Raw genomic sequence first — 17,500 nt, 5'->3', positions numbered from 1 at the left:
CTAATGAATACTGCTCGAGAACAAATGGAGAGGTTTTCTAGCATTCAAGGCATGACAAAAGTCATAATTTTACTTTTGTACGAAGCAAATGCAGCTTTTTCAATTTTCCCCTATACTCACAATTTTTGATATACATTCACTTACAAAAGTATACCCACATAGAATTGCCCAATTGCTGCAAAACCTGGCATGCAGATATGTCTCAGGAAGATATGTAAATGGTGTTAGGTGTGGTCTCATAAGACACTGAGTCTTGTTACAGGTGGACAACAAAATGCCTCCCCTGTTATCCTATAAGAAGGCTCGCAGAGGATACTTTTGGGTAGAGTACCTCTTAGTGAGAGATCAATAACTTCTAGACAAGCCTCTACACCACACTTGAGAACAATTTGCCCAGTTGACAGACTTTAAAATGGAGCTTATCATTGGACCCAGATAAGTAGGATGAATTGACGAACAGACCAGCATCTAGGAGATAGCAGTTAGGAAGTGTTAGGAGCATTTTTTACATTAGGGCACGCACACAGCAAACATACTCCAAAGCCCATCCAGGCCACCACTAGAGAGCATCAATTGATCTGCCAACAAGCAGAAGGACCTCCCACAGTTTACTTGTCCACCTTCCAAACACAGGTCACCCCTTTATTATAAACCCCTTTCTCTACTTAGACAATCTCTAGACACTTAGGAGAAGGAACTTGGCATCCATTATGCCCTGCCATTGACAAACAGCCCTGGTTGCTTTTATTTGCAGTGTTGTTGTGAAAGAGAAAACTTGTCTGCTACAGACTAGAACCTTATAGCCTGTAGTAACAAATTCAGGTTCTCTTTGGGACCCAACGACAGTCGGGTTTGACTATGAAAGCCTTGTGGTGAGGTCTTTAATCCTGCTTTTGCTATGGAGTGACACATTGTCCCAGCTGCTGGTGTAATGATATGGGGAGTCATTACATATGACAGTCGGGGTCACCCCAAGTAGTTCCTCCAGGGACACTAACAGCTCAGCGCTAGGTGCAGAACATCCTGCAGATACATATGTTGCTCCTTATGGAGGGGCTTCCAACTGGCATCTTTCAGCAAGGTTTTCTCAGGAATGTCTCCACAAGGTTTCAATATTCCCTTAATCTGCCTGGTCTCCAAATTTATCGCCAATCGATCATTTATGTGACCAGCTGGGATGCCAGCTTTGGCAATCCTCGAATGTGCAGGATCTACATGCTCAGCTGCAACATCTATGAGCAAATGTGCCAGAGGACACTGTAAGGAACCTGTATTCCTCCATGACCAACTATATTTCATTGTATATCCAGACTAGAGGTGGTACAATAGAGTACTAGACTCTGCTTTCAATTCAATTTTCCCAATAAACGTCTCCTTTCACTCTGACATTGTAATCACTTACATATTTCATCCTTACATTCACACATAGAAAGTTTCATTTGATTCCAACAACTACTTCATTGTGTGTTTTTGTCAGTCTAGCTGAAATCTATGACAGTTCCTGCCTGTCATTCTTTCATGCTAAATAAAATTAGTAACAGGATCCCTTTAAGAGATTCATGGTAATACTACAACATAGACCCATCTACTGGTCCTTTCTTGCTCATGGGCAAAACGATAAACTCGTAACAGAAAATAATTAGTTATTGAGGCTAGCCCATCGTATGAGGCAACCATAGACACATGGGGGTATTTACTAACCAATCTACACCAGGTTTCTGGCATAGATGGATGTAAATGTGGCATGTATTTTACGCAAAAGGTAAGAAGCATTGGTCCTTAAGTGTCCCTCTCAACAAATTTACCATATCATACGTCAGAAAGCTGATACCTAAAATCTACGCCAGTCCCTCAATGGAGTTGATTTGAAGTGCGCCAGAATTATTAAGATGTCAGGGCGCCATAACAATCCAAAACCAGTCTTAATAAATTCTGGCCCCTATGAATTACAGATATACTTTATACAATTCATAATGAGTTCAGTTTTTCAATGGTCTCTGTGATGTCACTGTTTCCATGCCATTAGTAGTCAGACAGTTGATACTTACATAGGTTTTGCGACTTTTTGACATTTCTATGAAGCAAATTTCTATTCTCTATGTTTATAATGAAATATATATAAATACACATTGTAACCTTTTTGGTATTATCGTCTATTCTCTATCTAGTGACATTGATGCCCAGAGAAACCAGACATGTCAGGTAGTAAATTGCACTAAAAACATAAAATATCCCATAAAAATGGCTTCGTATACAGAGTCTGTTGGCAAAACAAGCAGATTCCGAGGCAGCTCTTAGCTATAGCCAGTAATGGAGTCAAAAGGAAAGGCAAATACATTAGAAAGGAAAGGTTTATGCTTCCTACTACTTATCCACTTCTGGATTTGGCTCAAAAAACTGTATCAAAAACTGCAATGGCTTTTTTTTTCCAGTCCTGTGTGTGAGACCATTTTTAGGATGAAAAAAGGTTTAGCAGAGGAATACATGTATTCCTTAGTCCATTAAATGAGAATCTAGTTTAGTCCATAGATAACACACACTTATAATTTTTTTAAGTCGCAATTGGAGACATTGGGGGAAATTTTTAAAGTCAGGTTTACTGGAGTTTGCACTACCATAGATTGCACCAAATTTATCAAATGTTGCATATTGTTTTAGAAATTTGGGGCCTATGTAAAGGGAATCTGTAAAGAGACATAAAACTGCTAAGATGCCATTAAGCAGTAAAACAACTCGTGTTGAAGATTCCTTTGAACTACTTACCCCGGTCCTATTATTGCTCATATTCATTGAGAAATCTTCTCTGCTGTTCTCTGCATGTATCCCACATCCTTCTCACTGTCCTTTGACTATCTGTTACATAACTGGCTTGATCAGTTGTTACCCTTCTCTTCCTGCCTAGAGTAGGCCCAAAATTGTTAACAAGGTGGTCCCATTAAGGACACTTACCCTGTGGATTGGGGATAAGTATCAGATTGTTGGGATGTCTGACTACCTTTTCCCCCAATGATCAAGAGAATGGGGAACTGAAAGTCCCCCACACCTCCTCCTTGTGAATGGAGTACCATTACGCTTTTGTGGCCTACGTTCCACTCACTACTATGCGGCTGTCGAAACCGCAATCTCCGGTTATTGACATAGCAGTGAATGGAGAGGCAGTGACACAAGCACACTGGTGCTCATTCACATGGAGGAGGCATGGGAAACTTTCGTGCCTTGACTCTCCTGATCGCCCAGCGATATGATACATATTCCCTATCATTTTGGTAGGGGATTAGTGTCCCTAATGGAACCACCCCTTTAAGCCTCACTTATTGTTCCTCATATTACCGCCAAACTGAGAACTCTTGTGTGCCTCAGGCATGCTCCTTACTTGACCGGCCATATGCTGCGTCGCTGATAATTTCAATTACAATTATTTATTTCTTGTTAGCTTGTTGTTGGCCATGTGAGTTTGCAGGTAAGACTGTAAAGCCATGCGTTCAATAACAGAAGCAATAATCTATAAGTGTGACTGAAAACACCAGCGGCACAGCCCAGCACGCAACCGGCACCACATCAAGTACACCATATTGAAACCAATGATGTGTCAGTCAAGTGAATGATCGAATATAATAATTATTCTATTCTGCCGTGACTCCTATCACACAGGAGGTAACTACGTGAAGATCTTCCCTTTAACGCGATAAAATTAGCAATTTTCTTTTGCAAGGACAATTTGGTCCAAATGGGTGACAGTGAAAGATAATTGGTGAGAAATGGCAGGTGTTTATAATTCCCTGGTGGCAGTGAAGGGGTTAGGAGATATCGTTGAGCTCAGGGCTTTACTGGATTATTACATGCTGGTCTTTGGCCAAGGGATTCCAGTGTCACTACTAATTAATGGGAAATAATTAGCACAGGAGGTGCCCGGTTCATCGACATCACGCATCACAGAACTGGAAACTTGACTAGGAGGATTTTCCAAATTGTAAGCAGTCTAGGGTCAGAGTTGGACAGAATATCCTAGAAACTGGTTTTGATCATATGAAGAAAACATGATCATGGCAGTGACAGGCCCACTAAAGGAAGATATACTTTATAATAACAAGTCAATTCTCTACTATTGTTTTGCCTATGTAACATAAAAGTGCCAGACTTCATCTCTCACATAAAGTGATTTGTTTTTATTAATTTCACCAATTGAAAGACCATCCCCTCATCCATCCATACCCTTATCCTGATTTTCACCTTCTTCCATAAGTCACATAATCACAGTGTGACCTGTTTTTTTCTAGCATGGATTGCTGTGTAAACAGGAGGTCTCTCTCTGTTGCCTGCAGATACTATTGAGAACTACCATGTGACCTGAGATATATAAAAGTACCACCCCTTGTTTTTGCTACCCTACCTCTTTTGTCAAAACACTCCACATTTCTCTTTTACCTCTCATGTAATCTACTCCCTTTATTCATCCTCTCTCATATAATCTGCTTGATATAATCCCCTCTGTCACATACTGTCCATAGTACAGGAACTAGACATGGGTACATCTACTAGACATGGGTACAGCTACTAGACATGGGTACAGGAACTAGACATGGGTACATCTACTAGACATGGGTACATCTACTAGTCATGGGTACAGCTACTAGACAAGGGTACAAGAACTAGACATGGGTACATCTACTAGACATGGGTACATCTACTAGACATGGGTACATCTACTAGACATGGGTACAGCTACTAGACATGGGTACAGGAACTAGACATGCATATAGGAAATAGACATGAATACATCTACTAGACATAGTTACAGCAACTAGACATGGGTACAAGAACTAGACATGGGTACAGGAACTAGACATGCGTATAGGAAATAGACATGAGTACATCTACTAGACATAGGTACAGCAACTAGACCTGGGTATAGGAAATATACATGAGCACATCTACTAGACATGGGTACAGGAACTAGAAATGGGTACATCTACTAGACATGGGTACATCTACTAAACATGGGTACAGCTACTAGAAATGGGTACATCTACTAGACATGGGTACATCTACTAGACATGGGTACAGCTACTAGACATGGGTACAGCTACTAGACATGGGTACAGGAACTAGACATGGGTACATCTACTAGTCATGGGTACAGCTACTAGACATGGGTACAAGAACTAGACATGGGTACATCTACTAGACATGGGTACAGCTATTAGACATGGGTACAGGAACTAGACATGGGTACAGCTACTAGACATGGGTACAAGAACTAGACATGGGTACATCTACTAGACATGGGTACAGCTACTAGACATGGGTACATCTACTAGACATGGGTACAGCTACTAGACATGGGTACAGGAACTAGACATGGGTACATCTACTAGACATGGGTACAGCTACTAGACATGGGTACAGGAACTAGACATGCATATAGGAAATAGACATGAGTACATCTACTAGACATAGGTACAGCAACTAGACATGGGTACAAGAACTAGACATGGGTACAGCTACTAGACATGGGTACAGGAACTAGACATGCATATAGGAAATAGACATGAGTACATCTACTAGACATAGGTACAGCAACTAGACATGGGTACAAGAACTAGACATGGGTACAGCTACTAGACATGGGTACAGGAACTAGACATGGGTACATCTACTAGTCATGGGTACAGCTACTACACATGGGTACAAGAACTAGACATGGGTACATCTACTAGACATGGGTACAGCTACTAGACATGGGTACAGCTACTAGACATGGGTACAAGAACTAGACATGGGTACATCTACTAGACATGGGTACAGCTACTAGACATGGGTACATCTACTAGACATGGGTACAGCTACTAGACATGGGTACAGGAACTAGACATGGGTACATCTACTAGACATGGGTACAGCTACTAGACATGGGTACAGGAACTAGACATGCATATAGGAAATAGACATGAGTACATCTACTAGACATAGGTACAGCAACTAGACATGGGTACAAGAACTAGACATGGGTACAGCTACTAGACATGGGTACATCTACTAGTCATGGGTACAGCTACTAGACAAGGGTACAAGAACTAGACATGGGTACATCTACTAGACATGGGTACAGGAACTAGACATGGGTACAGCTACTAGACATGGGTACAGGAACTAGACATGGGTACATCTACTAGTCATGGGTACAGCTACTACACATGGGTACAAGAACTAGACATGGGTACATCTACTAGACATGGGTACAGCTACTAGACATGGGTACAGCTACTAGACATGGGTACAAGAACTAGACATGGGTACATCTACTAGACATGGGTACAGCTACTAGACATGGGTACATCTACTAGACATGGGTACAGCTACTAGACATGGGTACAGGAACTAGACATGGGTACATCTACTAGACATGGGTACAGCTACTAGACATGGGTACAGGAACTAGACATGCATATAGGAAATAGACATGAGTATATCTACTAGACATAGGTACAGCAACTAGACCTGGGTATAGGAAATATACATGAGCACATCTACTAGACATGGGTACAGCTACTAGACATGGGTACAGGAACTAGACATGGGTACATCTACTAGACATGGGTACAGCTACTAGAAATGGGTACATCTACTAGACATGGGTACATCTACTAGACATGGGTACAGCTACTAGACATGGGTACAGCTACTAGAAATGGGTACATCTACTAGACATGGGTACAGATACTAGACATGGGTACAGGAACTAGACATGGGTACATCTACTAGACATGGGTACAGCTACTAGACATGGGTACAGGAACTAGACATGGGTACAGGAAATAGACATGGGTACATCTGCATGAACCCATGAATCCTTGCTTACTTGAATCCTTAGCTATACAGAGAAGGGCCAGTAATTTAAGATGTTAATTTTTTATATTATATCTTAAATGAAGATGGCTATCATTTTTCTGGGAATACAAAATTGATAATCATAAGGATAGGTCATCAGTATTAGATCCATGAGGATCCAACTCTCAGAACCATAGCAGAACTGTACCTATACAACCTTTGTAGGTGGCAGTCTCTGGTATTTGTGTATGGCACTGAGCTGCAGTGAGCTGTAATACTATGCACAGCAACTACTAAAAGTATGGAACTATACCTGGTAAAACATGAACTGGGTTTAGAATTCAGCTAAGGATAGGCCATAAGCATTTATCCTTGGATTATTCAAGTATATATTATATATATATTCTTTAATTTCGTTGACCTATATTATTATATATAGTTTGGCGGATGGTCTTTCTATAGACGTTCTGACACAATTTATCATGTCCATCATGGCTGTACCACAATGTATGTTTCAGGGCTCCACACAAACTATGTTCAACATTTTAAAATGATTGTAAAAAATTTGCTTGCATTGAAATCATGTAAGACTGAGTCCCCACATTGCGGTTTTTGTTGCAGATTTTACAGCGTTTTTTTTTTAGCCAGTCTTAAGAGTGGCTTCAAAAGGAATAAGAAATACAAGGGAAGTATTTATATTTCTCTTTTCAGCTACATCAATCCCTGGATTTGGGTGAATAAAGGATGCAAAAAAAAACATTTTTGCTCAGCCCCTTTGTGTTTTTCACAAGCATTTTTGTGCTATTTTTTTTAGTTTGTTACATTATGTACATGTGCACATTTTATCAAAATTTTTGAATCCTGGTACCCTATGTAAAAAAAAACATAAAAATTCCAGGCCATGTTTTGAAATAAAATAAAAAGTTACCTACTTGTTACTTAATTCTATAGCAAGATATTGTAAAGTCTACATATACAAAAGCAGAATATTTTGCTATTTAAAGTATAGATATAAAAGCACAGAGAAAATGGCAACCTAAATGCCATGAAAAACTTGATAAAACACTGGCCCAAATTTAATAATAAATAGACAGGGAAAACTTAGGTGGTCTGAAAATGCTGAATGATAAATCTGGCGTATATTTTGACTATATACTACCTTTTACATGGCTTACTTTGAGTTAGAATTTAATACACTTTGTAGTATTTCTGACACATTGGCATATTTAAGATACAACTCCTTTTTCTACAAAGCCACACACACATCATATAGCAAGTTGGTAAAGTTTAACTTCAAGCTAGATGCAACAAGATGATCCAAAATGCACCAAAGATAGGGGCAACATGGTGGCTCAGTGGTTAGCACAGAAGCCTTGCAGCGCTGGAGTCCTGGGTTCAACTCCCGCCAGGAGCAACATCTGTAAGGAGTTTATATGTTCTCCCTGTCTTTGCGTGGATTTCCTCCCATTCTACAAACACATACTAAGAGGAAGAGGGGGAAATGTACATTGTGATCCCTATATGGGGCTCACAATCTACATATAAAAAATGCAACAAAGATGTGCCACATTTCCATTCCTAATCATGGCTAGAATAGTAAATCTGGGCCCGTGTGTCCTACCACAGGCTGCTTTCCTATGACACTGTAATATCGACTCTTGAGTTTGACTTACAAATGCCAATGCAAAAAGTTGACTACAATATTTCCATGTGAAAGTAGCCTGAGGCTCGTTCACCTGTGGTGGTGTTTTCCAGACTGCACCCTAAGCTGTATCAGAACTACATGGGCAACTCTGGCCTAAAGAAAGCTCATGAAAGAATAAACCGAGTAGACAAACTTGCTTTAGGTATGATAACACTACTGTTATCGATGTCCGTTGCTGTCATCCTTCATAAGAGCAAAGTAATGGATTTAAACACCAATACAATGACTGATAGAGATGGAGCATGCACCATCTATATTCACTTTACAGTGAATGGAAATGAAGGGGGTTTAAGTCCATTGCTCTGATTCTATGATGGATGAGGGCAACGGACTTCAATAACAACAATGTCAACGTAGTTTTACATAGGGCTTAACTTTTATTATTAATCATTAGATTTCATTAGTATACATATTCTGTGTTGTATCAAACAAATGCAGCTAAGCTCCCCATCAGAAGTGGGATGTCAGCTTTGTCTTCATGTATTGTTGTTTGTCAGTGAGAAGCTGAAGCAGAACAAATGTAATTGTTTCAGAGCAGATCTCAGAGTTTAATTGAGTCTGAGGAAACCCAGACCGGCTCAGTGATACAGGCCAGCAAATGTCAGAATTGTCTGGATGGTAGTCTGGGACTGTCTGGTACTGGAAAGTTGCAAACACTAGAAAGTTAGCAAGTAATATCCTAGTACATTCATATAGCAAATACAATAAAACACCATTTTGCTCTGTTAAGCAGCATTTAATAGTTTATATATAGAGTTGCGTCCTCCTTTACCTGTTTGACTGTTATATGCCAAGATTATTGGCATGAGATGACCAGCTTTAAGTTGAGGCCACATGTTGTGTAAAAGCTGCAATGTTTGTAGCTGATTTTGCAGCAGGTTTTTGAACCAAACCCAAGTGTGACTGCAACAGGAATGGGAAATATAAGAAAAACACTTATACTTGTCCCTTCTGCCAAATTCACTCCTGGCTTTGGCTCAAAAGAAAAAAAACACAGCAAAATCTGTAACAAAAATTGTGTGTCCTCAGCAAAAAATAAAAATGATTATATTACTCACCTCCAGAAAAATAAAACTATATATTTTTCCAAAGTTAGTCACTGTGTGCCATTTATCTTGGCATATCTCAAAACAGTGGAACAAGTTATTTAGAGGGAAAATGTGGAAAAACACCACTGTGGGGTTTTTTAGCCAAAGCCTGAAGGAGATGCAGCAAGAAGAAAAGATAAATCTGAATTAATGTGTTATATTTCCCAGGCTATCTATCTTGAGCATCGATTATCAATATCAGATTGGTGGAGGTCCACCACCCAGCACCCACAGCACCCTTAGTGCAGCTTAGCTTCTGATCAAGTGAATAGGAACTGATCTGCAGTTACCTAGTCTGACCACTACACAGAGAACAGCGCTGTCTGCTTCCTGATCCGTTCTCTATGTGTCAGCTACCAGGAACAGCAGATTGGTGGGGAGGCTGGGTATTGTATTGATTCCTCCACTGATCTGATACAGATACATAGATGTCATAACTCTATTAACCTTCTTTACAGCAGATTAAATGTTTACTTTTGGGATAGAAGCCTTGTAACAAACTTCACAAAATATAATTTATTAATGCTCTATTGAGTTACAGTCAAAAAAAGTTTCCAAGGTCCTCACCTGAAGTGTAGTTGATGATGTCTACTCCCAGGGCCGGACTCTTCCTCTTTCTGGGTCTCCCCTTTTGCACAGCACCTGTCCCATTGGTGAAGTAGGGAAGTGTAGACAGTCCTCCGCCTTTGGCTGAGAGCTCAGTATAGTTGAGCTGAGGATGGAAATCTCCCTGGACCAAGAGCTCAAAGTGAGCCCGGCAATATACTAGATTTTCCTTCATGCCAAAATGGTCTCCTGTACTCAGGGTCTTGTTACATGTGGTGCATGTGAAGCAGCTTAGATGATAGACGGACTCTCTTGCTCTCATGACCATTTCTGAAGCTGAAATGCCAAGGTGGCATCGAGCACACCTCTGCACCGAAAACCTTCTGGAGACAAGCAAAACATTCATTCACTGAGGGCACTTTAAATGAAGTCAATCCATATGAATGTTAGTACTCTGTATATATGATAAGAACAATGAATATAATACAAGGTATACCTAGTACATGTTTAAGGATAGCATTAGTCTTATGACATACAAAATCTATCTGAAGATACTTACATTACATCTATACCAAATATTATTCATTTAAACCCAAATAAGTGTAGATAGTATTGTATCAATGATCAGGGAAAGTATAGAAATATTGTGCAGCATGGCTAATACATTGGTGTCCAGGATTACACATGTGGCCCTTGGGTGCTTAACCTGTGGCCCTTTGCTTTTATTGGTATTGTACAGTGTAAACAGTACAAAACTTAGTTTTCCTTCTGATGTCGTGCTTTCATGTTGCACACTGTTACATACTGTATAATACTGTATCCCTCATTTGCAGAATTGGTCCAGTAAGCACTAAGTTACTAAAGATGGGCAAACTCAATTAATAAGTGATAAATCTTACTTTACTATATATATACTGTATATAATATATACATATAATATATATATATAATTACAAAAATGAAATGGATGCAGTGCAATAAGAATACAATTGACAATGATGCAATCCTAGGAAACATGGTTCCTATGGAAGTAATTTTCTTCAAAAATGTAAATAAATAAAAGGAACTTTTGTTAATGCTTTCTAGCTCGTCTTGCTCAAAGCACATAACAGAAAATTCCCTGTGTGTCTTTGACCTTACATGTTAGAGGATACTTGTTTGTGAGGCTGGAGTGACCACCAATAGTAGTCTAGCTAAGGAGCAGGCCCAATCCACTCTTTATTTGAAGTTTGTGGGTAGGCACTGTGATGTTATCCTTTGGCATCAGGTCAGATTGACCCACTATAGGGTGATCCAGTGGGAGATAATTTGAAAGATCCAGCAGAGGACAACTTATTGTGAAGCCAATTGGATCTACTACTTGAGGTTTATTCTCAAATAACCTACTAGATCCTAATGATGATCTGTCCCGTGACTACCACTGGAGTTCTGCTATCTGTCTATCCATCCATCTATCTATCCATGCCATATATCATATATAAGTAGAGTATTCCTGGCCATTTTCACACATCAGTATTTTGGTCTGTATTTTACATCAGTATTTGTAAATTTGCAACATGGTCAGAGTAAAACTATCATGAAAAGACTTTGCACCTCTTCCTTGTCTCAGACCCATCTCTGGCCTGAAGGTAAGATGCTATAACTATTACTTTTGCAAACTTACTGGGACTGTCTACACAATGCTGTACCTGTAATAATCTTCTTTACAATATATGCTTCCATCTTTTGCAAAACAAGTCAGTTCTGACTCCAAGGCCAGTTTACATTCACAGCATTTCAGACAGCGGAGATGCCATTGCTTGTCCACAGCCAAAAGGTAGTATCTGTCAGAGATCTTCCCTCCACATCCTGCACACAGAGCTGGCTTCTCTGGGCTGAGTGGCGGCATCCTCTGTGGTCACAACGAGACAAACAGTTAATATGCAGATAGTGTCGCTGGAGGACATTCATTGTTATAGTTATGTGTGTCATATAAAGAACGTATTGTACCTACAGTATGCTGCAAATAAAGAGCATATGTGGCTGCTTAGTAATAACCAGCCAAGGAAGGGCCCTATAGGTCTCGATATAGGATAGGAAATGTGAAGACGTGGTCATATATTTACATATCACATATTTACTACAATTTACAATTTCTATCTATTATACGTGTCCATCATATGTGCTCCTACCATATAGAACGTCTATATACAGTCTATTAACTGTGGAAGAACAGTAAGCCTAAATATGTAAGATTTATCTTTGTTCTCTATGTAAATCAAATAATAAGAAGAGATAGAAGAGAAATATATATATTATATGATTATTAAATTATATTATAGCACACAGACTTATTGGAGAAATATCATTCTAAGCTTGATGCCCCTCCAAACACTAAATAGCGCGGGGAATATAACATTTGTTATATATAATCTACCGACCCAGAGAGTAACCTCAAAATGTTGACTTTCTCAGGTCAAATGCAGAACAGGAGATTATTCCCATCTATTTATTATATGGGCCAATCCATTGCCAGTGGACGGACAGCACATTGGTTATTGGCTATATCTGCAGCCAATCTGATTGTAAGTCTGTAGCAGGATGCAGGTAGTAAATATTTGATCTCCAGTCTGTTGTTGAGCACCAACCTTGGGGCTCACCAGATGGTTTTCTGATCATTTTAATAGTTGATTACCATACACAAGGCATACAGTGATGGTTGTTACAATATTAATATTACTCAGAGAGCAAAGTAGTTACCATATTACATATTATACAGAGCAGGATAATTAAACTACATGGGATAATGCATCCCCTACTGCATACTATAGGGATATCAAGTCCCAAAGATAAGCGTTGAAATATCTGTAATATATGATGTATTATACAATAATATACCGTAATGCACTACAGTGGAATGCCAGCCATAAGATCTTAACTCCCCATTTACACATATATTACTTCCACAATCACATCAGTAATATGTTATAGCTCAAAAATATTTCCATTAAAATTTTAAAAAGTACCAAAACAAGCTGTTCATCTCGGTGGTATTTTTACATTTAGGTCTTTAACACTCCATTTAGTCATGTTAGCTAATATTCCATATCTATTTTATTTTTTAGTCACTCTTTATATCTATTTCCATGAAAGATGGGTATTGAAAGACACTATAGGGTTGTCACCTAGCTAAGTTGTGGGTGCTCTAATGGTAGCCATACTGGTTGCCAACCAAACAGCAAAAACAATGCAACAAATTGATAGAAGCGGCCTGATACTTTTTGAATTTTTTTGGAATGGAAATGTTCTGCAACACGTGGAATGATTTTGATACATACAAACATTTAACCGTATTTACTAACACAAAACTAGATATAAATATATATATATATATATATATATATATATATATATATATATATATATATAAAGAAAGATTGACAGTACTGAATAGAATGTTTAACTTTATTATAAAAAAAAGTTATTTGTTGCTAAAAGCAACATCACTATAAATGCTGATATCATAATGTAAGTGCAAGGTCATATATATATATATATATATATATATATATATATATATATATATGGTACAGAGTACATATATATATATATATACATATATATATATATATATATACAGCATGACTTTAGTAATAAGATAATACTAATGTCATGCTATGTATGTCATGTATATATAGATATAGATATAATATATTATAATATATAACTTATTATAATGGAGTGTTTTCTGTAGTGCTTTGTTCCACTATACATATATTAGAATATTACAGCTTAAAAACTTACTTATAATATACATTGACTGCTATGCTGGAAATGATCACTCATGAAGTTGTCTATCCTATAATATTACTATAAGCTTGCAGCCATGTTTCATGTTTCCTTAAGGTATACCTCTAATGCCCACTATTGACCAGCAGCCTTGGCACTTTGGAAATACTGTTTTTCCTTCTCACTGTTATTTTTACATTTACATATTTTTGTATCACGGATAAAAATGATGAAAAAAAGACACCAATGAAAAAAATATAAACTATTCAGTCGCTACTTAGTAAGTAATAGAATTCCAATGTCATTATCAAAAAATACTAAAATGTTGACTTATTTTTTCTCATCTAGGTTATTGTAGAATCTAAAGTCTTATTAAAAAAAAAAAAAGTAGTAGTATTGTGCGGGTACAAACCCAAACTGAACTGAAATAGCATAAAAGCTAAGTATGAAGACTATACACCTTGTTGAGCACATCCATGGTCAATGTGCAGAGCAGAAAACCAGTTTATTGATCTTATTTACAATCATACATGACCCTAAGTAACTGGCAAATATACAGTGTATAGTTACTACATGGGTCAGTCACAGGCCTGGGGGGTTTATTAAACTTATTTAATTTTTTCCATTTTTCCACTTATTATGTTGTTTCAAACAAAACCATAATCTTATTTCATTTTGTCAAGCTTATAGCACTTTAATACAACTTGGGATCAATTATTATCAGAAACTAATCGATTATAGCTGCTATGATTCGGCCTGAATTTGATGAGTAGCTTGACATTAAAGAAAAATAAAATAATACTTTTAAATAGTGGGAAAACCTTGTATGTAAAAGTGCCAAAACACATTATAGTAAAAGGGATGGTGATAAATATTATATGGGGAGGAAAATATATGATAAATCAATAGTACTGTACAAATACTATGTAATAAAAACTATAATGAGTATATATAACTGGTAACGATTTTCTAAGGCGGCATACACACTAGTATTAATTTTGCAAAAGAAAACATAAGTAGAACGATTCTTGTTACTTCTGTAAAATCCATTCTTATAAAAATTTGGGTTTTTATTTATTTAAACCAGGATTTATTTATTTTTTATCTGATCTCAAAACAAGCAGCGACTGTTAATATTGTATCGGTTTTAGACAAATTCTGTTTGACTTAATAAAAGTCCATTAGAGGAAAAAAACTATGAAAAAGTGCTGATGTGGACGCTCCTTGCTACACCTTTGGTACCGCCAGACTGGAATAATTTTATATATCAATAGTCCAATCAGTTGTAGAGAAAAATGTAAAAAAAATGAACTTCACTTTCATTATAATGATCCATCTTGTATGTAGGGAATAGTTTATAAGGGTATCAATTTATTTGGTTTGTATGCAAAAATATTATCTGATTATTAAATATGTTAATAGATATTTAAATACAAACTAGATATACTGTATGCTATGAGACTGCTGGCTGTGCCCCTATCCACACACACAACACTCCAATAAAACCCCATGGTATAATAATATTCCATATAGTTGTATAGACAAATAATTAGATCTTTCCTAAACTCCTTTATTCTGATCTTTCCTAAAGTCCTTTATTCTGGATTCTTTCTCCTGTATGATTGAGACACTGCTTATAAAGCCTACAGATCCTTCCAATACAGAGGTATTAACACATTAGTATCTGTCTGGATATCTCCCCAGAGAGCTTATTAAAGTAGGAAAAATATCCCTTATCCACTAATGAGGCTTGATCTCTGTCTAATCTCTTTTTTATACTGACCCCAATTAACATTGTCGTCCTTTCAGGGGTTGATTTTAGTTTAGATTATTTGTATGTTTAGAATGTAACTATCATATTGTTTAATAAACTAACACCAGCAAAGTATTCTCCAACAATGCCTTAGAAGAATTAGAAAGTACATAATAATAATAATATTATTATTTAGAAGAAGAAGAACAACAACAAAAGTAATAATAATAATAATAATAATAATAATAATAATAATAGTAATTAGAAGAAGAAGATAGTGATGATGATGATGATAATAATAATAATAATTATTATTATTATTAATAAAAACTAATAATAAGTAGAAAAATAGTGATAATAATAATAATAATAATAATAAATAAGTAGTAGAAGAATAGTGATAATAATAATACTAATAAAATAATAAAAATAATAAGTAGTAGAAGAATAGTGATAATAATAATAATAGTAATAATAATATAATAATAATAATGTACAAAGTTAAAAACATTCACTATTTTTTAATAAATAAGTTTTACTTGATCTACTCTCAATATAAATGTTTTAGGTATATCTATATACCTATATATAATCTACAAAAAGTGTCATATTTATGGAATGAAAATACACGGATTAAATACTAGATTATATTGAATACATCATACTTTGGCAATCACACATAGAAGTAGAAATATTTTCTTGTAAAACATAATATAAGATATAAACATAAATCGAAAAGGCATTAAGAATAGCAAAGTGACTAGGACTAGGACTAAAAGTATACATTATTAGGTATTTTGCATTCAGTTATCATGGATTTCAGAAATAATCTGTAGCTAATCTGTAAAATGTAAATTTGTACTTAAGGATTTGTAGCTCCAGGTTGAAAATAAGTCTGCAGAATAATAGTATTAATATTTAATGTGAAATATAGCAATAAACAGAACATTTTACATGGCTTTTAATGGCCTGGAATTAAATGCACAATAATAAAAATAAAGAGATGGGATGTTACCTGTGTTACTGCACAAAGATATAACAAGCATGGGAAAGGTATATTTCATTCCCGTGCAGAATATTTAACGTGATTTCATTACTACAAGTCTGTACAAGTGTAATATATGTTATGTATGACCAGAGAACCTGGGGGATAAGAGTCCTTGTATCTATATCTCCAGAGAATCTATGGCTGATGCTTCAGTTTTAGTGTTCACTCATAAGACAGACAGATAGATAGATAGATAGATAGATAGATAGATAGATAGATAGATAGATAGGAGATAGATGATAGATTAGATACATAGATTATAAATAGATATTAGATAGATAAATATGTCAAATGGAAGCATATATGTATACTTAAAAACTAATTTATAGATGATTGATATTAAACAATAAGTTATGTATAAATAGATAAATATATATGAATAATATAAAATCATAATGATAAATATATAAATAGATAAATCATCATCATAAATAGATAGACCGATACAAACAAATTTCAGATAGATATATTGCATTTATTGGCAAATCATAGTATAGATAGATAAACATATAGATAAATAGATAGATATTGCATAGATTGGTAAAACGGGATAGATAGATAGATAGATAGATAGATAGATAGATAGATAGATAGATAGATTGATTTAGTGCAGCAGTTTAGCATGCTGTACTCACTGTTTCTCTGCCATTGACCTGGATAGTTTTGGCTAGGCGACTATCTGCTGACTTGGACCTTCTTTCCATCTCTTCCATGATCCCTTGTATATGTCCCCCGGTTATCCCATGGAAGAGCATGGCTGCTGG

The 17,500-nt window shown here is 36.5% G+C and overlaps 1 protein-coding gene across 4 annotated transcripts in view; it reads right to left on the bottom strand.

Moving 5' to 3' along the window:
- Nucleotides 1–17,500, bottom strand: part of LHX9 (LIM homeobox 9) — a 38,277-nt gene that overhangs the window by 20,443 nt on the left and 334 nt on the right. For 2 of the 4 annotated variants that reach the window (XM_075287415.1, XM_075287417.1), the window contains exons 1-3: nt 17,372–17,500; nt 11,856–12,058; nt 10,189–10,550 (exon numbers count right to left, since the gene is read on the bottom strand). The exon at nt 17,372–17,500 is cut by the window's right edge. In XM_075287415.1, the coding sequence (XP_075143516.1) occupies nt 10,189–10,550; nt 11,856–12,058; nt 17,372–17,500 (694 nt within the window). The remainder of the gene's footprint in view (nt 1–10,188; nt 10,551–11,855; nt 12,059–17,371) is intronic. The other 2 variants (XM_075287416.1, XM_075287418.1) reach the window with 1 other exon arrangement.

The sequence above is a fragment of the Leptodactylus fuscus genome, chromosome 9 (assembly GCF_031893055.1).
Source record: "Leptodactylus fuscus isolate aLepFus1 chromosome 9, aLepFus1.hap2, whole genome shotgun sequence".
Taxonomy (NCBI): Eukaryota; Metazoa; Chordata; class Amphibia; order Anura; family Leptodactylidae; genus Leptodactylus; species Leptodactylus fuscus.
The sequence above is the reverse complement of the archived record's forward strand: the minus strand, read 5'-3'. Positions and strand labels throughout refer to the sequence as shown.